Here is a 25,452-nt window from a genome sequence, read left to right as displayed (position 1 = left end):
CTTTTCTTTGTCAAATTAGCGAGAGGCGTAGCTTTCTCGGAAAAACGAGGAACAGTGACGGTAGTAACTCACTAAGCCCAAGAAAGCTTGCACCTGCCACTTAGTAATCGGATGGGGCCATTTAATAATGGCATCAATTTTAGAACACTGTGGTTGAACCATACCACCACCCACCAGATAACCCAAATATTTAGCCTCGTTCAAACCAAAGAAACATTTCTTGGGGTTGATTCGGAGTCTGGCTTGAACTAGTGTATGGAGAACGGCCATAACCTGCTGTACATGATCCTTCCACATACTGGAATAGATGATAGCATCATCCAAATAGGCGGCACTATAGGAATTATGGGGACGTAACAGTGTATCCACCAGATGTTGAAAAGTCACAGGAGCCCCGTGCAAACCAAAAGGAAGGACCTTGTACTGCCAGTGTCCACTAGGGGTACTAAAGGCGTTTTTGTCTGTGGCGGAGTACATTAAGGGAATTTGCTAGTACCCTTTCGTCATATCAAGTGTAGTTAGAAACTGAGCACGTCCCAATCTCTCGAGGAGGTCATCCACTCGAGGCATTGGGTACGCATCAAATTTAGATACCTGATTGAGACGTCGGAAGTCGTTACAAAACCTCCACGAACCATCAGGTTTGGGAACCAATACGATTGGACTAGACCATGTACTAAAACTTTCTTCAATAATGTCCAGTTCTAGCATTCATCTGATTTCCAACCCAACTTTAGTTTTCTTTGCCTATAAGGGCGTTCTTGGACAATCACTCACGGGTCAGTTATTATGTCATGTTCAATCAGCAAAGTGCGACCTGGTTGCTTGCTTACTACTTCCAGTACAGACAGGATGGCTGTTTCCAGCTCCTGTCTCTGTCTCCAGGACAAATTAGATCCGAAATTAAGGGTTTGATGTTCCACAAAAAGGGAGCGAGGCTGTCCGGAGGGAGGCGGTTTCAGCAAATTAATGTGATAAACCAGCTCGCTTGGGTGTTCGATTAGGTTGATTAACTAAATAGTCGACAAGCCCTTTTCGCTCCTTAATTTCATATGACCCTTGCCAATGAGCCAATAATTTGGAATGGGAAGTAGGTACAAGCACCATAACACAATCACCCGGGAGAAACTCCCGGAGGGTGGTGTTGTGATTATAATATCACACTTGCGCTGCTTGAGCTTTTTCAAGATGATCTTTGAGGACAGATCTGATTTTATTTAATCTATCACATAATTGTGCAATATATTCCAAAATATTAGAGGATGGGAGGACCTCCTCCTCCCAACCTTCTTATAGCATATCCAGAAGACCACGGGGTTGTCTTCCATGAAGGAGTTCAAAAGGAGAAAAACCCAAGGAGGTTTGAGGGACTTCCCTATAGGCAAAGAATACAAGGGGCAGTAACTGATCCCAGTTTCTCTCATCCTCGCTAACTACCTTGCGCAACATCTGTTTAAGTGTCTGATTAAATCATTCTACCAACCCATCAGTTTGTGGGTGATAGACCAATGTTTTTAGATGTTTAATTTGCAGTAACCTAGCAGCCTTCCTGAATGTCTCCGAAGTGAAGGGAGTCCCTTGGTCTGTTAATACCTCTTTGGGAATCCCCACATGAGTGAAAGTCCCTACAAGTTCCCGTGTGATTATTTTTGAAGTGGCAGAGCGCAATGGAACAGCTTCAGGAAAATGTGTGGCATAATCAACCAAGACTAATATATATTTATGTCCTCTTAATGAGGGTTCAAGGAGTCCTGTGAGGTCAATTCCGACTCGTTCAAATGAGATATCAACCAGGGGTAGAGGAATAAGAGGAGCACGGTCCCTTCTAGGAATCTGACGAATCTGACATTCAGGACATGAAGTACAGAAACGTTGGACCTCCTCGTTTATCCCAGGCCAATTAAATCTATACTTAATCCATTCTAACGTTTTTTCGGTCCCCAAATGGGCTCCTAGTAAATGGGCATGGGCTAATTCACACACTTGATGACGGAAAGTGTGTGGTATTAATAACAAGGTTCTAATTTCACCTTTGTGTTCGGCCACAAGATACAATAAATCATTTTGTATGACAAAGTAGGGCATTCGCAGTATGGAGTTGCCAGACATATGCCCGTTTTATGAAACCACAGCATTTCTTGCAAATTTTAGGGAATCATCATTCCATTGTTCTCTTTTAAATAACGAAGGGGTAAATTTAAATTGAGAAGCCAATTCAGTTATGGGATCTGGCTGAACTTCAAGGGGCAGAGTTTCAGTCACCACAGGTCCTACGGGAGGTGGGTTGTCTCTCGTAGTGCCTGAAGGATCTTCATCACTGTTTGCTATGCTGTCTGTATTAAGATTGAGGGAATTAATACACAGCGTGGAGACAATCGGATAATTGTTGTTACTATCCATGGCCAAACCCTCTTTTAAACTTGGAGTAATATTGGTTTTACCGGCGTTATTGTTAGACCACTTGCGCCCTAATATCACCAGATAAGGTTGATCTGCCATTACATCCACTAGTGTGGTTTTCATAACATTTTCCACCATGATGACACAACAAGCGGCTCTGTAATATCGGGTTTCCCCGTGTATACATCTTAGACTGATCTTAGTATTGGCCCATTGTTGCAGTAAAACATAATAGCTAGCAACAATGGAAATGTTACTCCTGGAATCAAACATCATGGTGACTTTATATCCATTAAGGATTACTACTCCTGTATATGGAAAAGACAAAGGGTTGATCACAGCACAATACCTCTCTCCCTTGCCTAATGTACAGTCCGTTGGTTCCAGGTTAGGACAAGCAGTAAATACATGACCTCCCCCCCAACACTTGAAACAGGAAGGTAAGCCTGTTTTCTTTTTTCCGAACAGAGACATCAGGGTTAGAGCGGGTGGGCTCTGTATAAGTTACACAAACCTGTCGGGTTGGTCGTGAGAACCGTTCTGACCCTTCCATTTTACAGGCCGCCCAATGACGCTCCACCAACACTACGAGGTTATCCGTGGAGGTTACCTCCTGTTTGCGGACTTGCTGGGTGACATTTTCAGGGAGAGCATTGATAAATGTTTCGACCATCAACAACTCTGCCATATGCTGGGCACTGTTAACCTCTGGCCTTAGCCATCTGACCACTTTACCCCATACTTCGTACACTTGTGTACGTATTGCTCTGTCGGGGTCAAATTTCCACTCTCGCCACTCTCTCACCTGCTGTGCCGCTGAGACGCTGTAGCATTTAAAAACCTCATTCTTTAGAATGTTGTAGTTGGCGGCCTGCTCTTCAGTCAGGTCATAATAGGCCCTCTGCACTTCCCCCTTCAGATAGGGTGCCAGAATGTACGCCCATTCCATCTGTGGCCACGCATAGCATGTAGTGGTAAGCTCAAAAATCAAAAAATATGATTCAACGTCGTCCCCTTCCGTTAAATGTGTAAGTAAAGGAGGAACCGACTGCGATGTACCAACCTAGGTAACTCATAGGAATTCCTCCTAAGTACTTCTAGTAAAACCTGTGAGGCTTTTGCTGTATTTTTCAATCAAAAAATTAATGATATTAAAAATGACATAGTATATCTCCCCAACACTAAGGATCCTCCTAAACCCCAGTACTCTGTTATTAACAAATTGAACTCTTACACCAGGATAGATTTACCCAATTTATATAAAATAATTTCTCAACTGAGACCCTCCACCTGTGTCATTGATCCAATACCACCAAGTTTTTTCAAAGTAGTATTGGGCGTGCTAATTGATAGTGTTCTTGACATAGTAAACTAATTAGATACGGGGGTCTTCCCAGACTGTCTTAAGACTGCTGTAGTTAAACCCCTACTTAAGAAAAATAATCTTGACCCCTCTGCTCTTGAAAACTTTAGACCCATCTTTAACTTGCCTTTATTAAGTAAAATTCTGGAGAAGGCAGTCATTATGCAGTTAAATGACCACCTCAATAAACCTGCTATTCTTGATAAATTTCAGTCGGGTTTTAGAACAAATCACAACACAGAAACTGCACTCGTTATTGTAGTAAATGACTTGCAGGTAAATGCAGACAGAGGCCATTTATCTGTTCTCATCTTCTTAGATCTGAGTGCTGCTTTTGATGTCATTTATCATAATATTCTTAGAAATCACCTTAGTCAATGGGTGGGCCTCTCTGGCAGTGTCTTAAATTGGTTTGAATCCAACCTGGCAGGGAGAAAATTCTTTGTTAGTTGTGGGAATTACAACTCGAAGACACATGATATCCAATATGGTGTTCCACAAGGCTCTATCCTGGGTCCGCTGCTCTTCTCAATCTACATGCTTCCGTTAGGTCAGATTATCTCAGGACACAACGTGAGCTACCACAGCTATGCTGATGACACACAGCTGTACTTATCAATAGCACCTGATGACCCCGATTCTCTTGATTCACTAACACAATGTTTTACTTGTATTTCTGAATTGATGAATAGTAACTTTCTCAAGCTAAATAAAGAGAAAACTGAAATCTTAGTGATTGGCAATAATAGATACAATGAGGCTATTAGAAATAAACTGGATACATTAGGATTAAAAGTCAAGAGTAAAAAGCTTAGGGTAACTGTTGACTGTAATCTGAAATTGCATATTAATCAGACCACTTGGACAGCATTTTTTCACTTAAGAAACATAGCTAAAGTTAGACCTCTTATATCACTGAAAGATGCTGAGAAATTAATTCACCCGTTTGTCTTCAGTCAACTAGATTACTGTAACGCACTCCTCTCAGGACTACCCAAAAAAGACATAAATCGTTTGCAACGAGTGCAGAATGCAGCTGCTAGAATCCTCACCAGGAAAAGAAAACCCGAGCACATTTCAACAGTTTTGATGTCACTACACTGGTTACCTGTGTCATTCAGGATTGACTTTAAAATTCTGCTTATGGTTAAGAGAAGAGCCAAGCAAAAAAGCCTTAAATAATCTCGCCCCATCTAATATATTGGAATGTCTGACGTCTTATATTCCAAATCGTAACCTTAGATCCTCAAATGTGTGTCTCCTTAGAATTCCAAGAGCTAAACTTAAAAGAAGTGGTGAGGCGGCCTTCTGCTGTTATGCACCTAAAATCTGGAATAGCCTGCCTATAGGAATTCGCCAGGCTGATACAGTAGAGCACTTTAGAACACTGCTGAAAACACATTACTTTAACATGGCCTTCTCATAACTTCATTGTAATTTAATCCTGATACTCTGTATGTTTCAGTTCTTCATAATAACTATTCATGGTGGCTCTAAAATCTGTACTAACTCCTATTCTCTCTTCTGTTTCCTTTTCTGGTGTCTTGCACCACCACCATCTACTCAAAGCACCGTGATGTCCCAACAGTGATGGATTAAAAGCCAGAAGTCTACATGACCATCATCATCAAGAGTGTTCGTGAGAATCCTAAATACAAAGAGGACTACTGTATTTCATTTATGTTAGGTAGAATGCCCAGAGGGGACTTGGCGGTCCCGTGGCCTGGAACCCCTGCAGATTTTATTTTTTTTCTCCAGACGTCTGGAGTTTTTTTTTTTTTCTGTCCACCCTGGCCATGGGACCTTACTCCTTTTCTATGTTAAATAATGTTGTCTTATTTTAATTTCTTATTTTGTCTTTTATTTTTCTTTTCTTCTTTATGTAAAGCACTTGGAGCTACTTTTTGTATGAAAATGTGCTATATAAATAAATGTTGTTGTTGTTCACTGTGGGGTTCTTAAAAGCTGCACTAATTGAAATGAAAAGTGTAATGCATTATAATACTACTGTATATGCAATATGTAAAAATTGTATGGAAATCGCAAAGACAGTGCCAATGTTTGGAATTGACCATCTGATGGAATGAAAATTACAATACAGTTTAACACTACATGCATTCCAAAAACTTTGTACAAAATTCAAAAGTGCAGTGCTAATGTTTGTAATGCACCGTTTGTTGGAATGAAAAATGCAATGCATTTTAATACTAGAGTCAGTCAGTCATTATCCCACCCGCTATATCCTAACACAGGGTCGGGGGGGCCTGCTGGACACAATCCCAGCCCGCACAGGGTGCAAGGCAGGGTGCCAGCCCACCGCAGGGCACACACACACACACACCAGGGACAATTTAGGATAATCAATGCACCAAACCTGCATGTCTTTGGAATGTAGGAGGAAACCGGAGCACCCGGAGAAAACCCACACAGACACGGGGAGAACATGCAACCAATGCAAACCCCAGGAAGCAACCCCAGGTCTCCTTACTGCAAGGCAGCAGCGCTACCACTGCACCACCATGCTGCCCATTTTAATACTACATGCATTACAAAATACATTCCAACAGATGGTGCACTGAAAGTGGTAAAGCTGACTACAGTAAGGTTTATGATGATTACTCACATTTCAACCTGTCTTAGACAGGCAGCACAGCTGGATTCACCATAAAACAATAAAATATTTAGCTGGATGAAATAAGAAAACCAAAAACCCAAATACAGTAATGAACAGCAACACAGGGACACAGATTTGTTAAAGGTCATTTTAATGAAAACATCAGATAGTTTTTCTTGACACATTGAACCACAAACACGTGGAATAAATAAGTGACTAAGTGGTGCGGTAGACACCAGGACTTCAGTGGACCTTCAGATTCTGACTTGATGTTATTTTTGGAGACATTAGGTGAGTAGGGTTGTCAAGCGTTTTGGGCTGAATGGCCTCACAGTCATCCAGATTGTTATTATGTGGAAGGTAAATATAATTTTTTTATAATTGTGTTTTTATTTCACTTTTATTGTATGGTGATTGTAATCCTTTATTCATCTTTCTAGAGAGTTCTGTTGTTAAAAACAAGAAGCCTGCCTTGCTGTCATATAAGAGCTCATTGGGCCAGTGGGGTCTCCATTGTTAAACGGACTGGAAAACAGAATGAGTTGGGTCAGCAGTGAGTGGTCTGGTTCATCTCAGACAGGCAAATACTCGTGTAGCCTACTGGGTGTGTTCCAGAAATGAGAATTAATGTAAAGTCAGGCTTATGTAAGATGGATTTCGCAGAAATTGGACTCATTACGTCTATCCATTCATTCATTTCTCTAACCCACCTCATACTGAGCAGGGTCACTGGGAAGCTGGAGTCCATCCCAGCAAGCATAGGCAGGAAAATTCCCTGGACAGGACTCTAGTCCCTCAAAGGGTGAACAGACACACAAACACACACACACACACGGTCCCCTCCGCCTAACCTGCATGTGTTTGGGCTCTGGGAGTAAACTGGAGCACCAGGAGAAAACTCAGGCTGACATGGGGAGAACATGCTAACTCCATACAAAGGGGACTGGGATGAACTCATTTCATTCCTGAAAAACTTTAATTCAGCCAAACGTATGTTTCTGTTCTAGATTAAGCCATAATTATGTGATCCATAATGCTGATGATATAATAATTCACTAATCCTCCTTAAAGCTCAACATGACATCAATCGGACTCATCTGAGACGGCGATCAGTCAGCCAACAGAGAGGAGGGCGGCACTTGAGAGAATGGCGCTCGGTTAATAACCTGTTACTGTTACGTAGTGCCAGAGAAAAAAAAACACGAAGTCCGTGGCTGATCGGCTGTTCAACGTTCAGCACTTATAGCTTCTAAAGTTTGCGGATTAATGTACCCAGAATTGCGAGATCCGATTGGAATTCAATGTTCTAATCCTCTGGTGTGAGATCTCCCTAAAGCAAGAAGGAGTCCGTTCAAAGATCCAAGGTAATCTCATTTCTCTTTCTGGAACAAGACGTCTCGTTTTAAGAATAAGTTTACTTCAAATGCGCCTCTGCATTAAGTGTTGCACTATCCCCCGTCATCCTGAAGATGGCAATGTTGGGCAAGAAATGAACTAAGTAAAGCCGGACTCCTTCAGATTTTCAATGTTTTTAAAATTTGTGTCGGAAACTCAACTTAGTTGTCATCACTCAGATTTTCACGACAGACTCAATGCATTTCCTTATTTAGAAACGTATTTCTTTTCAGAGTATTTATCAGTTTCTTTGTCCCTGTTTCAGGCCCTTGGACCCCCAGTATGTCTACAGCCTTTTAAAGTTACCCAATGGCTCATCTTTGGGATTCAGTTTTTAGAGGAGCCATCGTGATAGACATAAATCTCTTGTCTTAGTTCTCTGCGATATGATTTAGCACCTTCAAGAAAAACTGGAAATGTATGAATATTCATTTGTGTTCCTGCTTTGAGTGTTAAATATCTGATTTACGGCGTCTTTAATGCTGTCTCTCGGTGGCTGTGCTGTACGACTCTGATGACTCGCGTTTTTCAGGCAGGTTTAGTTTTCAGGTCCCGCTCTGGCGCCCCCTGTGGCTGCCAATTTTTATCCGCCCCAAATTCTTCTTTTAATAGGACTCTTACATTAAGCTGTTACTGTTCCTGTACCGCGATGAAGCAAAGACAACAATCTTGTAAAGATATTAGACAATTTAAACTTGTGGCACAGTAGTCTCACTAATATATTCAATCGGACAAAAGTTTCTAATTAAAAAAAAATGCAAGGGAGGCTTTATCTTCTGTCAGAAACATTTACAGTATATCCTTTAAAATAAAATAATAAAAACTCTGAATTCATAATAGATATCTCCTAGTTGATTTATTTATTTTTTTTTATCAGTTGCAGATTTAACATGTTAAATTTTCACGGAATGAAGTTAGGATTAGGTGCATACAAATTATTTTTAGTATTTGGTTCTTTTTTGATTTTCTGATTATATTTGCCTTTATTTACTACATTTACATTCCATTTACCTATATATTTGGCTGATCACCTACGAGGCAATTTACAACTTTTGAGTTACAATCAGCTCCATTTCTTTTGTTTCTTCAATTGCTTTCCAGGTGAATTGTCTCGCTCCTGGCCACACTTCGTGTCAGTAGTGGGATATGAACCTGAAGCCTTAACAACCATACCACACCACACTGCCTGGTAATCACACAAGTAGGTGACACTACAAGAGATGGCCCTTGTCTGTCAGTGTCACTTGTCCTTATGTCTACTCTGCTTGTCAGGCATTATCAGTGTTCAGCTGCATTACCGGTCAAAGGTTTTAGATCACCTCAGTTTGTTCAGTTTTTATGGAAATGCATGAAGATTAATGTCTTAATGTTTCATGAAATCAAGGGACCACCCAAACAATGAACCACATTCTCCATGAATGTTCCCAAGGCCCTACATGCACCGATGAAAATCTTAAGGATGCTAATGACGCCTCTCTTACCTGGATACAGCAGTGGTGTGATAAGATATGATGATGAAGGCATAGATCAAATAAACAATGGCAAATAAAAAACCCCAGGCCACCACACCTCCTCCTCCATGTTTGACAGCTGATGTCACTCACTGAGGACCTTCCTGTCACCAACTCGATGGCACAGAGCTGTGTGTGAAGCTGTGGTGCTGTGAGGTTCCTGTGGTCACTCAAGCTGGTGACCCTCAGAAACTTATCTTCTGATTGGCTAGTGACTTTGGCTCTGCCACATCTCTTCCTATGAATGTTTCTTCCAGTTTCCGGTTGTCTGTGTAGGACTGCACTGTTTTTACTGACACTTTGATTTTTATTTTTAGTTTGTTTAAATGAAAGGCACTCATTTCTAAAAGTAATAATGCTCTGTTTCATTTCATTTGTTAATTGCCGTTACTGGACTTTATGACTTTCTAAAGTGTCATATTGTCCAAGTCGTACTTCAGAGGGTGTAGTAACGCAGTCTGCTTCAACTCTGACACACAGAGGGGTTTTAGGTAATCCAAAGAAGCTGGGACACCTGTGCAAATTGTTTGCTTCAACCTGGAAGGCTCCCAGAAAAGTTGTTCCCAGACAAAAGCCCATTTGTAATAGTCTGATGTTTCCTTTTTTGGTTTTTGAATTAAAATGAAAAATGACATAGAAAAAAATTAAAATTAAAAATTTCTTAAACTGCACATTTCAGAATGCACAATAAGAGAAGAAATTAAAAGTAGAGTAAACTAAACAGGTTGAACAATTTAAGATGAAAATGACTCACCGATTGTGGAACTGGTTGGAACAAAAACCTGCAGCCACAGGAGGGCGCCAGAGCCACTGCTGCAGGATGTTAGTGCGGGGACTCAGAGCAGAAGAACTGAGGAACAGCAATGAGGGGAAGGCTTCAGGAGTGAACCTGCAAAGTCAAATTAGATTTTATTGTGCACAAATAAATAAACACAATCATAAAAATCCAAAAGCGGGGGGCAAAGGAGAAATAGTGAATATAAGTGTTTTTTTAAGATTTCAATAAATTGGAAAAATACAATGAAATCTTTTTTCCAAAGGCTTTATACTCTACAGTTTTTCTACAAAGTAACAAGAACACTCCTAACAGGTTTAAAGAAAATTAAGCACCTGCAGCAAAGACTCTTCTTTATGTGAGAGACAGAGCAGGACTATCATCCAGCACTGGAAGTGACTGACCCTAAACTGAAGCCCCCCCCATTTGAATGGCTTAAATGCTCTATGCGTGTCCCTCCTGATGGTGCACGTGCCTCACTTTAAATGTTGGATATTTGGGCGCGAGTGTCCGCTCACATCCTTTCGAGCTGCCAGCCCTTTGCGCGTTCGCGTATCCTCCGGACTGCCGCTGCCCACTCAGTTCACTTTTCGCAAGCAGCACAATGTCCTCCACTTTCAGCGCTCCATATTCCTGTCATCTCAGCAAATACACTGGAGCTGGAGACGTTGGCCGTAGGTGCTTTCAGCCACTTATGCAGAGGCAGGTTTAGGAAAATTTATGAACACGTTGAAAATACCAATCTTTCAGTAAGTAGCGCCACATCAGACGAAACCGATTTCGTTGTGGTGAAATGCTGATAGATAGATAGATAGATAGATAGATAGATAGATAGATAGATAGATAGATAGATAGATAGATAGATAGATAGATAGATAGTATAAGTACTATCGGGCACAATCATTTAACATGTATGGATCATCCACAAACATTAATTTTTACCTGGGAATTCTGTCGATCTTTTGAACTGAATGATTCGAAGCACTAAGCAGACATGCACACTGAAATCGTGAAGCTTGGTTAGAAGCACTGAGCAGACATGCACACTGGTTACTGAATCTTTATGAAGCCTCAGCACACTGAAAGGCATTGACCTCTATATTTTGAGAATCTGTCTGACACTTAAATCTCTAGTTATATTTTGTAATTCGCATTGACATTACACACTTCAGTTGATATAGTTAAGTGATGGCCTGAAACTACAATTCAGGTAGTTGCTGAGAATTCATTATTGTTCTTGTGGATTGCTGTGATTTCCTTTGTCTGATACATAGTGTCAAAGATATATTGTCATATATCAACTTTATATATATATATATATATATATATATATATATATATATATATATATATATATATAAAGTATAGGTAAATCATGCAACCTTTTTATGGAACGTTTAATTTTGTTCAAAACCGTACGTCATATAGTATACATCCATAAATATAATTTTTTTGTCTTTATTAGGAGAATACAACAATGATACTCTTGTGTCAATTAAACCAATTTAACATGTATATGTCAAACATCATATTTCTACATCCGCCGCAGTAAGACCAGTAATAGTAGTTCAGTTGTGCGGAGCTCATTAATTATTCCGATTAGGTGGCTCAGTGGTATTGCAACTGTCACTCAGTAAAAAACACCAGGGGTTTGCGTCGTAGGTCCTTCTCTTGTGAAAGGTTTATTTTTTAAATTCCTCCATTTAACAACATTTTCATTGGGCCGCAGTAGTCAGGCAGGGGGCACACGTCCCTAATTATATTGTGTATGTAAAGAGTTTCACTGTAAAATGTAATACGCTTCATATTTGTGTGTTTGGAGACCCTGGTGTTGTACTGAATTTGTACTGTAGAATAACAAACTACTGTCCAGCATACCTAAATGTGTCTTTTCGTTTCTGATCGCTATACGGCACTTCCAACTTAGGAAGATTCGCTATAAACAGTTTCAGCTAACCAGCGCCTTCTAAACATGCAGAACGACAGTGTAAACCTTTATTATTGCGGCGCAGCATCTTCGTTTCAGTCAGTCATTGTCCTGTTAGACTATTTACTGTTAAGTGCTGCTTGAGCTACCGTTTATAGTACAACACGTGGCCTACGTAGTTAAATCGATATTGAAATGCACACACAAGTCTCCTAAATGATTTGTTGAAATGCCTACACTTACATTGTCCGTTTTAGGAAGTCGTAGTTTTTACTTGTTCCCGTTATTAGGAATTCATTTCTCAATGTCACATATTATTCGTTACTACTCGCCAGTCCCATATCATTGAGATTCTGTTTTATATTCTGTATAAGCAAACTTTTTAAAAGGAGCGTTGATTAAACTGACTATAGCAGACTTGTCATCTTCTTAAAATGACTTTATTGATTTGATATTGACAATTAATCATAAGGTCAAATATCAAGGAGGATTTCAGTTTGCATGGACTGCGCTGTTTCTTTTTTTTGTGACATCGCGTCAGTAGAGAGTGCATCACATTAACAATGCATTCTGTCCTAAATGACAGCGCACACGCTTTTTTATATTTCCTAAAGGCTATTGTGTCTCAATTTGCTGATTAATATATTTTGACAGTGTATTTTAGTGAGAATGATTATAAACATATTACCCATATTCATTTCCATGTAGATATGTAACATTTGGAGAGAATAAATACAAAAGTAACAACACAAATAATAGTTATTTTGCATTGATTATGATTAACAAAATTCATCATTTATCTGAAATGTTCTACTGATCGACATGGGGTAGAGCAGATTCTGGATTGTTATAATATCTTACGCAAAATATGCTCATCAATTTGTTACAGATTCTAGGCGGACACGATTCTGCACAAATGAAAAAGGTGCCCCATGTAAATCGTTCATAACGTCTCCACAATATATTTGTTAACTTGCAGACGAGCACTACATAACTGTTTTATACAAAATCCTCATTTTAACATATGCGAGTCCCAAATAGGATTTGAACTCGCGACAGCAAACCTTTCCGCTGTAGCATGGACAACTGCTCTTATGCGTTGAGCCAAAGCAGTTAGAAAGACGATGGAGAGACCAAATCGACCGCTGACTGTGCAGATATCAATGACGTCATTACGCTAGCGTGCCTCAAAATCACGTGACGGGCGCATTTGAAACAAGCCTCGAAGTGGCAGTTCGAAACCTCAGTATCGAGCGGCCCGTCACTACATACAAGTGCTTCGGTGATCTTTCCAAAAGGTAGGCAATTTCGTTTTTTATTCCAGTGTAGATTGTCGAAATATGTGCTGTTATCAATCGTCTTTTATAAATCAGATAGCTAAGTATGTGTGTATCTTTCGAAAAACGATATAAAATATGAAATTCCCCGCTCTAAATTGACACGTGGCTTCATCTTATAAACACTACATTAAGAAATAAAAATTAATTGAAATATACCTTATCTTGCATGTAATACAAAGTCATGTAGGCCTATATGTGTATCTTTCTAAAAACGATATGAGATATTCACTTCTCGTGTGTGCAACTTTTTTAATTTCGCCGATTCAAAACAATTACGAATATAAGCTAAAAACGCATACTTGCTGTTTTTAACTCGTAGCAATAAGATTCACAGACGTTGCAGGAATTTTAATTACACCCTCAACAGGAATTCACCAAGCCGAATGTGTCCTATTTTAACAATATGATCGTTCAGACCATGTTTCGTCACACTTTGATTTAACTCCCTTGCCGTAACAAGGCGGCGCCTAGAAGTCCGCGCCTTTCTGTTTTCCTGATGATAAGCTCTTACCTTCATGTTATTAACCTAAACAATTAAGTCTTAATGAGCCCGCGGCGTACTAAATCTAATTTGAACGTGTTCTACTTTTTATATCCTAAAATGTTAACGTACTTATTTTCACCACGGTTCAAAGCAATTCAGAAAATATACACTACTTCTAATTTGCTGCATAACATAAGTCTTAAATTTTTTTTTATTAAAAAAAAATCTTCACACGTTTTTTTAGCACTTCGTAAAACTGCCGTCAACCCGTTCGAATGAGGTCCCTGGCTCTGTGCGAATTTAATCACGTCTCGCTTTGTGCAACACTACAGACGCAAGCCTGTTACTGGGTGGACGAGTCCAGAAATAATCCCATCGCCAAGAGGCAGGCAGTAAGTGCTCTGTATTTTGGGAACCGCCGCGAGGAGCGTTCGTATTCTTGAGCCCCCCGTGAATGATCCTAATGTGCCCACCCGCGTGCTGTTTATGTTCATTGTTATCTGCGGTTCAGTTCACGTGGCTGACTCCCAAATTTTAAATCGTACCACCCAGTCACACCGCAGGCGCCTATTCATTCCTTTCCGTTTGTTCCTTTTGTCGTTTCCTTCTCGAATTGCGGACATCGAGGAGACGGCCATTCCACACGTACTGCGCTTTGATTTCTGTATTTGTATCTCTCTTGTTCTTCCGCGGTGTCGAATTCAAAGACAGTCACGGAGATGGTGACCGGCCGACCAGTAAAAGAATAGCGAGGAGTCAGTTTAGTAAAAGTGAAAAACAAACTGGAGTCCATGACCGTGGAGAAGAGTCGTAGAGAATACGAACAGGGCCGGATTAAGGTGGGTGATATTGATGCTGCAGCATTACGCCCAGAAGAAAACAGACGAGTGAGTGTCGAATGCACATGCACCAATGATGACGAGAAAAAAATAGGCATTTTTTGCGCTGCAGCATTCATCTTAATCCGGCCCTGAATACGAGCTGAGAACAAAGGTAACAGGTTTCATTCATTGAAGTGTTCACTACCCAAATCGCTACTTGTGAATGTAAGATGTCTAACAGGTATTCCCGGTATTAACTTGTGCTAAACGTACCATGGTGTGACGTAAGGGGAGCTGACTGTAAAAAGGCAAGGAGTCCCGCATTCTGAATGAAAAGGGAGAAGGAAAAATGTTTAAATAAACAGCTAGGAAGGTGAATGGAAAGAAGCAGCCAGCGGTAAATCACGGAAGACTTCGTAATAAGGACGGTTCGGTGCACGTAGAAGTTTAACAGTAAGATTATTAAGCCTTATGATAATGTTCCCACACGGAGGATTTAGAGACACACACTAGGAGAAGTGTAATCTGAACCTTTCTACAGTTTTATTTTCGGGTTGTAATGTTCATCAAATTCCAACTCAAACCATCGTAATATGCAGAAATACAGTATAAAGAGCTGCTGCATCGCAGATAACTCCTGTAGCCACAATGAATGCCCTTATTGAATAGACAAACCAGGGGTGAACAGGTTCCTTTCTACTGCAGCCACAGCCACGACACACACAAAAATCATCAATAATAACTCAAACTTGCAATATTATTTAGGAAAATCACAACATTTTACTCACCAAAAATTCGGATTATTTGTAAACAAAATCCATCCTCCTCTCTTTCCTCAAAAACAGTTCAGTTACTCTGTCGTACAGATTATCCGTGCGCTTCAGTTCCATCAAAAAGTCCCTTTCTATCACGATCAAAGCTAATGCTGAAAGTCGAACCTGCCCTGTTGTATTTCTGTCATAAGTTTTAATTCGCTTTAGGGCTGAAAATGTCCGCTCGACAGAAGCAGTGTACACGGGAATGGCCACTGCCAAATATACCAATGTGAACAGCTGCCCCATGCTTTCATTCAGATTTTTCTGATGAAGGAAGTCAAGGAGATCAGTGGGAGATTTTCCTGCAAAATCATCCATGGAATACATTACAGTCAGTTCTGTTTTTAGCCGAGACAGATCAAAAACTGCTCCGTGACTCTTGTGTTAAACTGGAGAATGCTGCATGCGGGAAATTTTTCTTGTATTCCCGAAAGTTCTGGGGGTCGAGGAGCATGACAAACATCAGGTTTTCGTGGTCTTAATCTGGTCTGTGTCTGGCAAATAATATTGTCCAGAAACCTGCCATGAAGTTGGCCATAGTGCCTTCGAGGATGTTGCGTTTGGAGCGCCTGTGGTGCATTCAGTGGCCTCGTAGAGTTCCTCATATCGGCTTCTATCCAATCAATGGGTCTGAATACGGTGATGTTGCCGTACGCCTGCTAGAGGGCCCTACCGACATCAACTCAAAATCTGATTGGTTGAAGCAACAGTTTAATCGACATTTATTCTGTGTTAGAGGGCCTGCAGAACAGATTGTGAAGGCCTCTCTGCCTGGCAGAAAATGATGGCTGAAATGTGATTGTCAATTCAACCCTCTTCTCCCACTCTTCACACACTGATAGCAACACCGCAGGAGAAATGCTAGCACAGGCTTCCAGTATCCGTGGTTTCAGGTGCTGCACATCTCGTATCTTCACAGCATAGACAATTGCCTTCAGATGACCCCAAAGATAAAAGTCTAAGGGGGTCAGATCGGGAGACCTTGGGGGCCATTCAACTGGCCCACAACGACCAATCCACTTTCCAGGAAACTGTTCATCTAGGAATGCTCGGACCTGACACCCATAATGTGGTGGTGCACCATCTTGCTGGAAAAACTCAGGGAACGTGCCAGCTTCAGTGCATAAAGAGGGAAACGCATCATCATGTAGCAATTTTATATATCTAGTGGCCTCGAGGTTTCCATTGATGATGAATGGCCCCACTATCTTTGTACCCCATATACCACACCGTACCATCAATTTTTTTGTTCCAACAGTCTTGGAGGGATCTATCCAATGTGGGTTAGTGTCAGACCAATAGCAGTGGTTTTGTTTGTTAACTTCACCATTCACATAAAAGTTTGCCTCATCACTGAACAAAATCTTCTGCGTAAACTGAGGGTCCTGTTCCAATTTTTGTTTTGCCCATTCTGCAAATTCAGTGTGCCGATCTGGGTCATCCTCGTTGAGATGCTGCAGTAGCTGGAGTTTGTAAGGGTGCCATTTGTGAGTAGCTAATATCCGCCGAAGGGATGTTCGACTAATGCCACTCTCCAGTGACATGCGGCGAGTGCTACGCTGTGGGCTCTTGCTGAATGAAGCTAGAACAGCCTCTGATGTTTCTTCATTAGTGACAGTTTTCATGCATCCACATTTTGGCAAATCCAACACTGAACCATTTTCATGAAACTTAGCAAGCAGTTTAAGTGTAGCATGGGAGATGGGTGGTCTTGTAGGGTGTCTTGCATTGAAATCTGCTGCAATGACCCGGTTACTGCGTTCACCAGACAACAACACAATTTCTATCCGCTCCTCACGTGTTAAAATGGCCAACTTCAAAATGGCCACCATGGTCACCACCCATCTTGAAAAGGTTTTCCCCCTCACATATACTAATGTGCCACAAACAGGAAGTTAATCTCACCAACCATTCCCATTTTATTAAGATGTATCCATATAAATGGCCCACCCTGTACATTCCTGGAAGCAGCACAACCATCGGAAAAGCTATGAAAGGAAGTGGACAGACTATTTGGAATTATTTAATAAGTATTCATGGACAAAATATAATTAACATCAGTTTGTGATTCAGATATTTTTTTTTAGGCCAGCAGAGAAGGCATGACTTCGCCAGGTCTTTAGCATTTAGGCTTTATACCCTGCGCCTTCTCATTAAACTTGTATTTTGGCGAATATCTTGCGATGCCCACGGCTTTATTTAATTTTAGCTCAGACCCGGCACTTAAAAGTTTCTCTCTCACTTTTGCTGAGGGAGGGTTTCTGCAGTAGCTGCACTTATGAATATGCTAAGCACAGTCCTTCACCCGCGAATATTTACCTTATATGGGCAGGCACTCAATTACGTGGGAGGCGTGATGATGCGAGACACAACTCCGCCTCACAGGGTGACCGAGCTGCAGGTTATGGCTGTATACAGTATATGCATGAAAGTAGGTTCCAGTTATGACCATTACGTGTAGAATTTCGAAATGAAACCTGCCCAACTTTTTTAAGTAAGCTGTAAGGAATGAGCCTGCCAAATTTCAGCCTTTTACCTACACGGGAAGTTGGAGAATTAGTGATTAGTGAGGGCTTCACCTTTTATTAACATAGATTTATATATTTTTATATATAGATATAGATAGATAGATATATAGATTAGCAAAATTCCGGTACTCTAACAGTATTGAATGTTCAATCAAAATAGGTAATACTGTTGATGCACAACTGTGCAAGATGGACTCCTCCTTCTAGCCTGTTGGACCCTCCTTTCATTCCCAAACTCATTTTACAGCTAATGTGACTTGAAAAGTGATGAGTTACTGTCTGATTGCTATGAACTGTCTGACTTGACATCAGCTTTAACTAACAAGTTGTTATTAAAATCAAATCTTTAGATCGGAATGATACAGTTTTAATGGAATTTTTTTTCCCACAGAGTGAGAAAACTCTCCCATTTACTGTAATGTTGAAATGGATTTGGAAGAGGAGATGTGAGAGGCTGACATGAATATCATGGAGGAGAGGACTGTAAATGTTGAGGAGGACTGTGAGTGGGACAGTGTCCACCCCAAACAGAGTCTGGACATTAAAGAAGAGGATAGTGAACTGGGGTCAGTAAATATTAAAGAGGAGGATGAACAGGAGTGTGGCAGCACTGAGGTGGCTAGCTTTAGGAATATGGAGAGTGTGAAGGAAGATAACCTTCATTACGGAGATCAAGATGGAGCAGTGACCAGGTTAGTCTCTTCTCATAGCAGACACTCTTCATCTCTGGAGTTTTCTATCAATGTAAAATATGAATCATTACAGTCTGACAGAAAGACAACTGAAGAAATTTCATCTCCTAGAAATGAGGAAGGTCCGCCATCACCTAAGACGTCATCTGAAACAAGTAAGCGAAAAATAACAATCGGTGTACGTTTTAGGGTCAGGGTTATATCCTTGAAAGTGCAGTTTAGTGCTTTTTTTATTTTTTAAAGAAACTTTTGCCATATTTAATATAGTTTGAACATTTGTCTATTTTACTGCATTTTACAGGGTTTAGGAATCTGCACTTCTTGCAATATTGTTTGTAATATTATTAAAACACTCTAACCCTGTCTTTGGTTCAAAGGAAAATAAGTTTGCGAACCCTTTGGAATTCCTTTTATTTCTGCAATAATTCCTCCTAATTCTGTGGTCTGATCTTCAATTAAGTCCATAAAATATGTCATGTTGTATGTGTGTACACCCACACTGACTACTGATGCACTACATCTTGTTTTCGCACAGTTAATGGCTTCCAGCACGGCAGGCGTAATGGAGTGAAGCTTGGCTGAGATACTGCTGAGGTGTCGCCTGCTTCCATGAGATGACATCAACTGCCAGATATAAAGTGATGACAAAGTAGACTTTCTTCAATGCAAATATTGGCACTCTTAATGGGAACTAAAATACAGTCTGTACATCATAGCACTAATTTTTGAGGTGTCGTGTTTGTCACATCAGCAACAACATTTATTTATATAGCACATTTTCATACAAAAAATGTAGCTCAAAGTGCTTTACAAAATAAAGAATAGAAAAATAGAAGACACAATAAAAAATAAACATAAGTCAACATTAACATAGAATAAGTAAGGTCCGATGGCCAGGGTGGACAGAAAAAAAAAAAACTCCAGAGGCTGGATAAAAAAAACTAAAATCTGTAGGGATTCCAGACCAAGAGACCACCCAGTCCCCTCTGGGCACATTATAATAATGGCTTGGTGAATTGAATTATTCTTGCGAGTCATCATTTAGCTGGTTTGGCTGCCTTTTCCTCCTTGATCAAGGGTGCGTCATTTCCCAGTTTCTCTGAAATGTTGTGTATGTATGGGTCAGAGTTACTGTAAATATGTTTGTTCCCCTGTCAAGTTTTTGTAAATCTTAATGTTCGTATGGGAGGTTGCATACACACATTTCAAGTCCACTTTTATGTGTATTCAAGCTTTATAAATGAGGCCTTAGGACCTTCACTAGCCAATCTTTAGATAGGTCTCAACCCAGGCAGCCTGACCCCAAACTCAACAGGAGGCTTCAGCATGCACAGGCCCAACATGGATTGTTGGATTAAATATGTTACAATAAAGCACTCATCAAATGTCAGTAAACAACTGAAGGACCACCTCCCTGATATCAAGTTTAAATGCTGGGGGTTGTCCTTGAGGAGTGACATTGGTGTGACCTCACCTCTTAGGGTCTCACCCCCAAAATACAAAGTTATTTGGGTAATCAATAAATGGAACAATATATACAAAACCTTAATATTACCTAATCAGAATGAAATCAAGTAATATTTGAAAAATATCGAAAGCACTAAATAAGCAAAGATGTTCTTTTAAATGCCTGTATTTGCTCTCCCAGCTTTTTGTTTATCACCATTTGTTATAATTTCCCAGCTTAATTCTACTCTCACTTTATCTACTAATGACAATCTTTAAGAGTTCTCTTGATTTGATGTTGGGACAGCTTAACTGTTAACTAAATTAACAACCTTGATGGACTGATGAATGGTCTCCTCTTGTCTATTACATTTCTTATGTTCTTGCTCTGTGTGTTCAATGGTTGATCTTTATCGAGAAGAGACAGGTTTGCAAGAACACACATTTCTTTCCTTTTATTTGTGTGAATGCATCTAAGCCACACCTCCAGTCTCCTCTCATTGGTTGAACGCCTGACTTAGACGGGACTGTAAAGGTTTAAATGATGAGTTCAGCATTGACAGTCAAGTTGTTTGTGTGTTAAGTTCAGGTTGATTGTGTTTGTCTGTGATTGTTGTGTAGTTGAAGATCAGACCACATTCTCATTTAAATTGCTTTACAGATTTATTGATTTTATGTAACACATTCTCTGAGCTGTTTAATCCTACTGAGTGTCCATCTTTAGCTAACAGTCTTGTGTTTGGCCTGTTTGTGTTGTAATGTGTACAAGAACATGGAGACACAGTTGGCAACCAGTTTTGGGTAAATTCTGGTTTCACCTACCACTCCTCATTCAGAGCAGACACTAATGCAAGTAATGGCTCTGATCTTGGGTTTCTTCATCTTATTTTTTTCCTAGATTACTGTGCTTCTGTGGTTCAATGCATTAATACTTCACTTTGCTTATTCTTCTGTATTGCTTTAGTGATTTAAATGAGCTCTTTTGGTATACATTTTGCATTTACGAGTCCGCATGATGTTCAATTGAATAATGGCTGTGTTGTATGAGTACTCCATGACACTATCCTGCGTTTACTGTTTTTACAAATTAACTTTACAAATGTCTCATCAGAACATGAACATACCTTTTGGTTGTTTTTGGTGTGACATATGAATTGTTCAGATCGGAAGACGCACCCTGGTTCTTTGCATTCAAGGCCAGTGCCGAAAGCCCAGAGGAGTTTGATTGAAGCTGCCATGGTGGCTGATAACTCTGGAGCAGTTTCCATTGTTAATCAACTGACGGCTTTTATATTGGAGCAAAATGGAGTTCTAAGTGTGACCTTGAATGCATCGGAAGAGAGGAGGTTATCTGACCTTCATAGTGATGTTGTAGAAATTAGAAATGAAAAGCAGAAACCCCTGTCAGTTTTTATTCAGGTCTGTACTCAAGTGGAGCAGCATGACACAGAAAATACATTCCTTTTATGCTGAGACTCATTCTCCCCATAAGAAACTTTATAGACAATAAGATGGAACAAAGAGAGGCAACATCAGAATTATTGGAGTTCCATATAATAAGAGTGTGAAAATGTTTGGCTTTATGAAGAAATAATGGCTTTTTTGGTTTTCAACCATTTCTAATTTTGGGCCAGGCACATAGAATACATACTAGGCAAAGTGACATGTCTACGTCGAGTTCTGACTGAGTTACTATTCTGAAAGATGCACACAAAAATTCAAATGTAACTTTTGAAGGATTTAAGGTCTGCTTTTACTCCCAATTACTCAGTCAACACCACACCAGCCCCACAAGACCTTGTCTCTGGTGAATAAAAAGGCTCCACAAATTGATCTTTCTGCGTTCCTGATTTGTCTGGCAAAGCTTCAGAATTCCTCCACTGGGGTGCAGCGGCATTTCACTGACCCTCAACAGGCACTCAATGCCTTTGACTCCTTCATGTCACTGGTGTTTGGCCGCTTTGACTGTTTTATGTATGATTTGCCAGTACTGCTTAGACATTTTCCTGAATATTGATTCCTAATGGCGGCTACTTTTTTTTTTCCCCTATGTGTGTGTTTCGTGTGTCTACATACACATGTGATTAGAGAGTCATTGTGGGTTTTGAGGGGTCACGACACAAGTCTTTGATGCTCCACATACTCTCAACCCACAATTGTTTAATATTTGCATGAAAGTCATATTTTTCTTCAGATGTGTTTTTTCACATTTTCACCTCATTGACTCTTGTATTGTGAATGTTGGGGTCAGGATGGGATTGTTTACTGAGCTCTCTCCATGTTTGCCCACTCCTAAGCAGAACCTGTTGATTTTTTCTTATGTCTTTATTTGAGAGACCTCGGTTTAGTTTTTTGCATTTAAGGTTTAGGGGTGGGATTCTACAGTTACTGTCTACATAATACATGATTACTGGTGGGGCTATTGGGTTAAGTCATTTGGCACCTTGTAATGTATTTCATTTACTGGTCTCCTTTTATTGCTGTTCTTTGATTTCCTCTCTCCTGTCTAATCTCAGTGTCTTCTCATCTGCTTGCAAGCACTCAAGTGTTGCTGATTTATTATCTTTGAGGTTGGCTGATACAGCCTGTTTTCAAGATTCATTTCTTTTGGTTAAAGACAATCATGTTAGTGTGTGGCAGTGGCCTCCTCAGCCACTAGTAAAATAACATGGAGTTTTGGGCTGAGTTCACGATGTTGTACCGCTGAAGGTTCTTGATTCTGGAGGTGTTTCAGAGGCAGGTTTTCTTTTGTGTTGATGGAGATTTGTTGACAAACTCGCCTGTTTTGCAGTCTTTGTCCTAACTCCATAGAATAACACATTATAGTCATCCTTTTCTTTCTTTGTCTGAATTCCAAATAATTATCAGTATGGGTGCAATTGCATTTATTAACTCCCTGCTCGATGAATCATCTTTCCTGATTGATCAGCATTTTCCTCCCTCTTCACAGACGCTTGCCAGATTTATTATGAATCTAAACTCGATTGATTTATTTGTATTCTTGTCCTCGTCGTCTGACCACTGCTTCATTATGTTACAGCTATTTCTCCCCTTGTCAGCATTTTCATGCAGATTTCATTAAACAAACCTCTGCTAAACTTGAGGAATTTAAAACACTAAACAACGACTCTGTTTAAGATCCACCTTGTGTTTGACTGGCTATTAAAGAGCATATTCAAGGACTGTCGATTGCTAGTGTCTCCAAATATTGTCACTCGCTTACAGTAATATTGACAATCTTGAGAAGCTTCTGAATAATCTTTTGAATACACCCATGTTTTTCTGATCCAGTACAGAAGCTCAAAATGACGCTAATCAGAGAGAAGGTAAATGACCATCTTGTGCAGAGTTGAGAATTCATTTCATGTGCACTCGTTGCTATCTCTCTGGTGCTGAACTGAGCGAGTTGTGAGCTCTTAGACTGCACAGATGAGATTCGTTAGCCTCCATGTCTCAGGACGAGCAAAAATATAGTGATAGTACAGATATATAGATAATATCACTAACTAGTGCTTGGAAATTCTAATAAGGTTTAATTTATTGTTTTAAACTTCCCCTCTGCTGAACCGCCATCTTTGGAATGATTGTGTTTTTTTATTGAATTTACCAAAACTCTCACAAAATGATGCTGCTTTTCTGGAGGCCCCTGTTTTAGCTGAAGAAATTAAAATCCATTAAATGCATTTTTAAATCAATTTGCAACAAAAAAGCCCCTGACGCAGGTGGAATGAAGACAGAAGTATATTTTGCATTTCAGCCACAAGTGTCCAGTTTGCCATTTCAGGTCGAGTGTCACGTGGGTCTCTGGGAGGATTCAGTGACCTGTGTGTTTTATTCATTTAAATTTTATTCTGTTTTCATTGTTTATTAATTTATTGCTATCCACTGCCTCTTATTAAAATCAAATAAAATATATATATTATGGAGTTGGGTGGCTTTGGACTAATTGTTTACAAATATTAAGACACATTCTGTTTTTAATAAAAGTTCATGTCATTTATTTGACATGACACTCTCCAATGTAATAATGGGAGATGATTATTACTTTCTACCTGCAATAGTTAACAATATATAATGTTATATTTTAAGAATGTGATGACAACATGATGATGCCATTCTGTAATGTAGTTTTTAAAAAAAAAATCAACAATAGTCTTGATTGTGCCTGTCACATGCAATCTATTTATTTTACTATTTTAACTTCTTGGCTCCTATAATTGTACTCATGTGATGAGTAGTTGAAATACAAATGAAAACAATTCTCTATAATGTCTCTATTCACTTGCTGCTTATGTCTTACGATTGTTTATGCTTAAAGTTTGTTCATAAATGAAACCAATATTTTGTGTTGTAAGATAATGTTGGTATGAAAGTGGTAGGTTTCAAACTAATATTATATCTTTTATACAGGAAACAAACTTCACTGCTGTTCTGAGTGTGGTAAACAGTTTACACAGAGACACAATCTTCAGATCCACCAAAGACTTCACACAGGAGAGAAGCCGTATGACTGTTCTGAATGTGGTAAAAAGTTTTCAATAAGATTCCAACTTCAAAAGCACAAAAGAATCCACACAGGAGAGAAACCCTATGACTGTTCTGAATGTGGCAAAAAGTTTTCACAGAGAAGCAGTCTACAGAAACATCAAAGAATCCACACAGGGGAGAAGCCATATTGCTGCTCAGAATGTGGTAAACAATTTTCGGATCGCAGCAATTTTCAACGCCACAAAGTAATTCACGCAGGAGAGAAGCCATATTGCTGTTCTAAATGTGGCAAAACGTTTTCACAGAGAAGCCATCTTATAAACCACCAAAGAATTCACAATGGAGAGAAGCCATATTGCTGCTCTGAATGTGGTAAGCAGTTTTCACAGACAGGCAATCTTCAGAGTCACCAAAGAATTCACAGGAGAGAGAGAAAAAAATGACAAACTCCCCCACCTTGTCCGCAGATGAACACAGTACAATACTAAGCAGCAGAATAAAGAATTTGAAAAGTTTGATAAACAAAAAAAGATCGAATTGGGGAAACTACAAGTAAAGTGGTAAATACACTGCCCCCCTCCAACAGCCTCAGGTGGAAACAGAACTTGCTCATGCATGGCTTATGAGGGGTGAAGTAAGACCATAAGATGTATGCCTCATCATAAGTGCACAAAGCAGTGTCTTGGACACAAAGTGGTTGAGATCAAAATATTGAAGAAAAAAAAAAATAACCCATAATTGTCACTTCTGCCACAAAGAGCTAGAAACAGTCATACATCTTGTTGCTGGGTGCGAGGTACTGATTGTGGCGTTGTGCAGTGTAAAATCATCAGCAAAGTGGCCAGGCTCATTC

At 39.9% G+C, this 25,452-nt stretch overlaps 1 protein-coding gene across 1 annotated transcript in view; it reads left to right on the top strand.

Annotated features, from left to right (window-relative positions):
• The window catches only part of LOC120533515 (zinc finger protein OZF-like), a 106,812-nt gene extending 81,753 nt beyond the window's left edge, over positions 1-25,059 (top strand). Inside the window, exon 6 of the mRNA XM_039760435.1 lies at positions 24,584-25,059. Coding sequence (XP_039616369.1) covers positions 24,584-25,042 — 459 coding nt within the window. The 3' untranslated portion in view covers positions 25,043-25,059. The remainder of the gene's footprint in view (positions 1-24,583) is intronic.
• The last annotated feature ends 393 nt before the right edge of the window (positions 25,060-25,452 follow it).

This window comes from Polypterus senegalus, chromosome 8 (genome assembly GCF_016835505.1).
Source record: "Polypterus senegalus isolate Bchr_013 chromosome 8, ASM1683550v1, whole genome shotgun sequence".
Taxonomy (NCBI): domain Eukaryota; kingdom Metazoa; phylum Chordata; class Cladistia; order Polypteriformes; family Polypteridae; genus Polypterus; species Polypterus senegalus.
This window is presented reverse-complemented; position numbering and strand designations above follow the sequence as displayed.